Consider the following 7,608-nt stretch of genomic DNA (forward strand, 5'->3'; position numbering starts at 1 on the left):
TATATATATAAACAGGGCCGGTCCTAAGATTTTTGATGCCCTGTGCGAAAATAATAAAAAATGCCCCTAAGCCTATTTTTTAAGTCAATAAAACAATGAAACATGCGATTTTTTAAAGAGTTTATAACCTATTCAAACTAAGTATCTCATCCTGATGTTGATTTTTATTAACTATAATTAAAAAATACAATGGAGGGGACATAAAAACCAAAACCCCGAATACAAAATATAAAATGATAAAATAATAAATCCTAGATTAAAATCGTGTTTTCTTCTTTTCCAGTTTTCTCTTTTCCAAATTGAAATTAGCAAAATAAAAACTTTATTTCAATATATGGAACTTAAAAGACAAGGAAAACTATAATTTAGTTTTTAAATAAAATAGTAAATTAGATCCAAATTGTTGTTATAGTAAGCAAAAAGTAAAACTTAAAAGTTACAGGTCTGACGACTAAAGGCTAAACGCTTATCTGTTAGCAGCTTAATAAGTTTAATGGAACTAACAGCTTATTCACTCAACTCTCAACTATGCATGACTGTTTCGTAGTGACTTAATGATATAGAAAGTGACTTATTCAGTAAACTTCTAGGGGGAACTTTATAGAAATCAATTTATTTTTCCAAACATATTCCTTTCAACTAAAAAAACGCTCTTTACATCTACGAAAAAACTCTCCCAAACAAAAACTTTTTCAACTTATACAAATAGATTAATTCATACAAACAACTTTATACAAACAAAAACTTTTTCAACTTTTCAACTTTTTCCATCGATATGCATTCAGTATTCATCACTACTAGGCCTTGGGCCTGTTTTTATAGTTAAAGCTCAGTGGTCAAATTCACAAATTATTAAACTTAAAACTAGTAATAAAGGATAATTTGATGCCCCTTTAGGCTTTGATGCCCTGTACGGCCGCACGGGCTGCACGTATACATAGAGAGAGGAGAAAGTGGTCTGGAATTTTTCATGAAAATGGCTTCATTATGGTTTCTCACAGAGTATATGTGGGGGTAGTGTGGGCATATCCGGGTCACTCCATGCTTTTCATATATATATATATATATATATATATATATATATATATATATATAGACTTGGGATCATATGAGACCAAGAATTTTTCATGAGACCCGTAAGACCAATTCTCATCCCTTGTATTAGATTTATAATTGTCAGATCTGAACATTCATAAATGTCACGAGACTTCTCAATAATTACAAAATTGCCACCGTGCAATTTTAGACCGTTAGATCATTAGTTTATAAAGTTGATCAATGAACATAAATTGATCTTATGGGTCTCACGAAAAACCCTGGGTCTCACGTGAACCCAACCCTATATATATATATATATATATATATATATAGAGAGAGAGAGAGAGAGAGAGAGAGGTTGGTTCAAATACTAACCCATTTTTTTGTGTTAACTATGCTAACCAATATCAACCAATCATGTTCCATTTTTTAGTTAGGTTCAAATATAACTCACATATTAAGTGTAAATATTAAGTGTAAGAGTATTTAGGTAATTTGTCATTTTTATGTAACTCCCCAATATTTTAATTGAGAGTTACAAATCTTAAAATATTACTAATTGATCTTCATGTAATAATGACATGAAGTTTCACATTTGTTCATCTTACTGATTTTTACAATTCATTCTTCCTACAATGGTTTTGATATTGTAAATTTCAAAAAAAGTTCCTTTTTGTAAAGATTCCGTTATAGTTCGAGTAATATGGATAATCATAGAGTAAAACAGATAGACGACAATGAGAATGAAAAAGTTAAAAGCATCTACGAATACATTCGGAATTCGAATTCCGAAAGTGAAGAAAATGATCAAACCGTTCATGCACATGTTCACTCAAACGTCGACATATGTGTTCACTCGTGTACATATGTGTTCAATTGGTTCACACAATATGTCCATTTGGTTCACACACATGTTTCAATTGTTCATTAGGTTCACACATTGTATGTTAATGTGTGTATAATATATATATTAATGCCATAATGTGTATGTAATATATATATACATACATATATATATACATACATATATATATATACATACATATATACATACATATATATATATATACACATACATATATATATATATCGTATTATCATGTCATGTCACCCTAATGAAACCGTAAATAAATCTCAGTTTTAGGCACCTGATTTATCAAGGAGATTAAATAAGTTTTTTACGTGATTATTCAAAGGCTCGTAAATGACAAAATTATTTAACGAGCATTTAGGAATTTGCTATGATTTATGTAGGATTGGCCGATTGGGAGATACTTTGTGATGATGATCCTACATTAAATTAAATCAAGGTTAGTATTCATGAGATTTTTTTCAGATATACACATACGTATACGTTTTTTTGGATATTGTTAATTATTTGGATATATTATGCATTGATGATTTATTTTTATATACATTTTTACAGATGTATGTTTCCATGTATGTAATTATTATATAGGAGATTGCATGCTACTAGTTTAATTGGTTTACAAACATTATAAGCATGTTATTTTTCGGGTTGATTTCATGTGGCACATTTTGGTGTCGATATTTGAGCATAGGATCTGGCTCGATATGTCACTCTTGGGGGTGGCACAACCCCGAAGTAGATACCTGGATGAGTGTGAGCCGTGCAATCTGGGGAATATAGTGACAAGATAGAACTACCCGTTGAGGCAACTCACTATAGTGTCATATGCTTTTTGAAACAATATGCATACTATTTTACTGATGGAGTGTGTATTTATGTGCATGTAAACATAAATTCACTAAGCTTTTTACTGATTATTAATATGTATTTCAGGAGCCGGTGGTTCGGGTTCCGACAAAGGGAAGGGCAAGGTGTAGATAGGTTCCTTTATGCTATGTTTGTTTCTATGCTTTGCTAGTTGTTAAACTTAGCTACCTTGTATTCGAGTATTATGTATCATAGTTTGCTATTTGTTATCACTTTAAGTTAAAGACTTCCGTTGTGATGGTGATTTCCATTGCATCTTATCATCATCTTTGACAACATAAGGTAATATTTGAATGAATGATATGACATTACTCATGATGGAAATGAGGGTGTCACAAGCAAGATGGTAGAAATTGACAAAAAGACATAAATATCCTTAAGGTTAAATGAGGAAATGAATGGTTTTTTTGGCTCAAGGACCAAATCCAACCGAAAGTGTATACCACAAGGCATTCTATGTAATAGATGAAGTCTACGACCAAATTTACAGAAAGTGTATACCACAAGGACCACATCTATAATTTACAAAAAAAATTATAGTTAAATAAGATGTAAAAATATAAACTTAATTAATTTACTTAAATTAATTAATATACAATAACAATTGTAATAGTTAAATAATAATTAATAAATAACCTTAATAACCTTATTTCGTTGATTTATATAAATTACATGGACCAAGTGATACATAAACTTGAAATATCATACATTAAACATTATTACAACCCATAATCAACATACTTATTGTACGGGTTTATGACATCTTTATCACAAATCACAGAAATCATTTATTTTACCACAATTATCATAAAATCATCAAACTTACTACAGAATCGGTTGTGTGCGTACGTGGTAGATCATCATCATCAAACTTGGTATGTTACAGTAGCGGCAGTGGGAGGAGATAGATCATGATCATCCCGATCGAGAGGTGATAAAACCCATTCCCCACTTTCATTAAGCACCATTCCTTTGTGCTTCTCACTCCACCATGATTGAGGTATCTGGTACTTCTCTTTCAACAGATCAGCCGACATGTTCACCAAAGCCAAACTCCTCCTCTTCTCTACTGATTTCCAATTAAACTCTCGATCTTTCCCATCATAACCAGCCACAGTGTGCAGCATACCCTCCAAGTTATGGAAATCAAGAGCGTGAACGATATCCAACCCACCTTTCTCTTTGAAGAAAGGTGACTTCTTACTGTCAACCATTAAATGAATCCCAACGTCGACATACAACATGACATCTTTTGGTATCTTCACTAAATTAAGTTTGCCATCCATCCATTCCATTATCTTGCTTGGCCACTTAGGGATGATATCGTTAACATTCTTTATGCTCAATACTTTGAGGTTGGGTAGTTCCTCCATCTTTTTCTTGAAAGCCTGGTTACCCACTTGTGGAGAAGCAAAAACAAACGCCGAGACCTTGATATCAGGCGTTGCAACATTCGCAGCAAGGTCAAAAGCAGATACAGTTGCGAGGCTTCCACCAAGACTGTGTCCAACGCATGTTATGGTTATTTTTTCATCTTTGTACTTAACCAGTAACTCTCTGATTCGTGCCAAGAGCTGTGTTCTAGCACTTGTTTTCACCAATTTCGAATTTGGGTTACTGGTGTTGTAAATGATAAGCCATCCTTCCATGACTTTTGGTTTGTCTATTGCTGCACCAATTAGGCTAGTAATACTCTTATCATTTGCAGGAGGGAGCAGTGGGTCAGCTGGCACCGGCCCGGCGTCTTTGATGTCGTTTATCCACTCGTAAGTTCGTACAGTCCCACGCCATACCACACATATCTCGCGGCGGCCTATGGACTTGCTGAACTCATCATTGGAAACTGCTACGTACCCCATCCAGTTTGATTCGAAATCGCTTTTTTCACGAGACTTGTCATGGATGAGAAAACCAAGCGAAATGTCGACATGAGCTGTGGCATAGATGAAAGAAGTGACATTGTACTTTGATTCAGCCAAGGGGAGCATGACTCCTTTGAAGAAGGAGCTCTTGCCATACTGGCTGTAGCCGGAGTACTTGGCGTTCTCGTTGTTATTCAGTGCCCGTTCAGCAGCTGAAGCAAGATCGCCATAGCCAAGAATAAGAGTACGTAGGTCTGGGTTCAAGGGGTCAAGAAGACCATCCCAGTTATTGCTGCCATGCAACTCTTCGTAGGTTGTTAAAGCCATTTGGAAGGGGTTAGAAAGATGAGGTGATTGTGAATAGCTGGCTTTTTCTTCTTTGTATTAGCTTGTTGGTGTGCTTACATCTTGAAGAATGGATCCCAATTTATAGCAAGGTCATGATAATGACACTTTAGGCATGCAAAACATATGGGTTTTTTTATGATATAAAGAATTAATGACTGGTTCAGAACTTAAACAATGAGCATGGTAAAGTTTTTTTTAATAGTTGGGGAGATGGTAACATCAAAGATCATATAATTCTCAATTTGTAAATCAAACTCATCATAAGAAACCACATGTAACCGTAAAAACCTCCATTGCCATAGGTATAGATAGATAGACCAATCGACCACAACGTCCTACATACAAGTTGTCCTAGGTGAAAGCGAGTGCGTCTAGCAAATTATTTTCATTTTTTTAACTATCTTTGGACTTCATTTTAATTTGTAGTCATTTTTTACACAAAAACTTTATGCACATATATGCATAAAGATTGGTTTTCGATCATTCTTTATGTAAGGATTCTACTTTTTTTTATTGAAAACCAATCCTTATGTATATGCACAAGGCTTTTGCATAAAGATTGACTACAAAATAAAATCGAGGTCTAAAAAATACACCCCTTTTTAACAAATTGGTTATTTCTATAAATTTTCGTTCTTACAACTACTTCATTGCCAGGGCCGGTCTTAAGATTTTTTATGCCCTGTGCGAAAATAATAAAATATGCCCCTAACCTTAATTTTTAAGCCAATAAAACAACGAAACATGCGATTTTTTAAAGAGTTTAGAACCTATTCAAGCTAAGTATCTCATTCCCATGTTGATTTTTATTAATTATAATAAGAAAAATACAATGAGGGAAACATAAAAACCAAAACCCCGAATACAAAATATAAATGATAAATGGATAAATTCTGGATTATAATCATGCTTCCTTCTTTTCTAGTTTTACATTTTCCAAATTAAAATTAGCAAAATAGAAACTTTATTTCAATATTAGACAAAGAAAACTATAATTAGTTTTTATCTAAGATAATAAATTACATCCAAGTTATTGTCATAGTATGCAAAAAGTAAAACTCAAAAGTTACAGGTCTAATGACTAAAGGTTAAAGGACTATATGTTAGCAACTTAATAAGTTTAATGGATCTAACAGCTTATTCTCAACTATGCAACTTAATAGGTTAATGGCTTTATGATATAGAAAGTGACTTATCCAATAAGCTTTTAGGGAGAGCTTTATATAGAAAACCAAAAAAAAAAAATTCCAAACATATCCCTTTTAACTAAAAAAACGTTCATTACGTCTGCAAAAAAACTCTCTCAAACAAAAACTTTTCCAACTTATACAAACAACTTTATACAAACAAAAACTTTTCCAACTTTCCAACTTTTTCCAACGATGTGCATTCAGTATTCATCACTACYAGGCCTTGGGCCTGTTTTTATAGTTAAAGTTCAGTTGCCCAATTATCAAATTATTAAACCCAAAACTAGTAATAAGTGATAACTTGATGCCCTTTTAGACTTTGATGCCCTATATGACCGTATAGGCTGTACGTGACCATGGCCGGCCCTGTTCACTGCCAACTATTCCAACCATCAATCCTTTTATCTCATCGCTTCCGGTATTATTCCTCCATTGGCTGCACCTCAATCCACTTGAAATTTTTGTCTTTCTGGGTCCAATAATTTGTATGGTGATGGCACATTATTGGTGGCAGCATTCCATAGATGATATATGCAAGTTATTATTTTTTATAATAATTAAACTATTGGTTTCTTATGAACATATTCAAAGTAAAATTGTCGATTAAGAACAACAAATAAATGCATCCATAATCTAATCACGATACTCACATGTGAATTTATTAACTGTAAAACCATTTATAATTTACCCAACGTTATGTCATATATTATTCACATGTGGATATTAACTTGTGAATATCAAATGATTTAATTGCAATAAAATCACCGGTTAAGAACAACAAATAAATGTATTCAAATTGTTCATAGAAGTATATTCACATTTGAACATTAACTAATATAAAATCATTTACATTTTACCCAAGGCATATATATATATATATATATATATATATGTAAGTTTATATATTATTCAATTATGAATTATCTATTACATTTTTACTTAGGGGTTGTTTATTTATCTCTTAATAGTTTCATTAAGAGACAGTCTCTAAATCGTTAAGAGGTGAATCTTAATTATTTAGCAAAAAAAAAAAAAAAACAAGTTTATCTTTTAATGGTTCTAAAACTCTCTGAATAATTTTATATCCTAAGCCTCCTTTTACCATTCAGTGTCCTAATTTCATTGTAAACAATTACCAAACAATTATAATTCATTGTGTACTATATCATGAAAGTCTCTTAATTATTCTGACCACTTAATCATTCTGCACCAAACTATTCAGCAACTGCCAAACAAGACTTTACTTAATTTGTTACATATTGTATTAATATAATTTTCTATGATTTCACTTATTACAAATTGCATATCAACACAATTTTCTATGATTTCAACCCAAATAAAAAAGCATTTTAAAAAATACACTTAATAATTATAATTAAGATCATTTAGATTTAGAAGAAGAAAATTTATTTTTTATTTGAAATTTTTAGCT

At 32.1% G+C, this 7,608-nt stretch overlaps 1 protein-coding gene across 1 annotated transcript; it reads right to left on the reverse strand.

The window, feature by feature from the left end:
- Positions 1 to 3,411: 3,411 nt before the first annotated feature.
- On the reverse strand, positions 3,412 to 5,031 carry LOC112511154 (phospholipase A1-IIdelta-like). Its single transcript, XM_025116632.1, has one exon. It carries the CDS (start codon positions 4,963 to 4,965, stop codon positions 3,643 to 3,645), a length of 1,323 nt encoding a protein of 440 aa, XP_024972400.1. The 5' UTR covers positions 4,966 to 5,031; the 3' UTR covers positions 3,412 to 3,642.
- Positions 5,032 to 7,608: the final 2,577 nt, after the last annotated feature.

Source organism: Cynara cardunculus, assembly GCF_001531365.2.
Source record: "Cynara cardunculus var. scolymus isolate 2C chromosome LG 4, CcrdV1, whole genome shotgun sequence".
Classification (NCBI taxonomy): Eukaryota; Viridiplantae; Streptophyta; class Magnoliopsida; order Asterales; family Asteraceae; genus Cynara; species Cynara cardunculus.

Bases quoted from the DNA above. Each gene is read 5' to 3' on its own strand.
- LOC112511154 (XM_025116632.1), bottom strand. From the start codon at position 4,965: ATGGCTTTAACAACCTACGAAGAGTTGCATGGCAGCAATAACTGGGAT.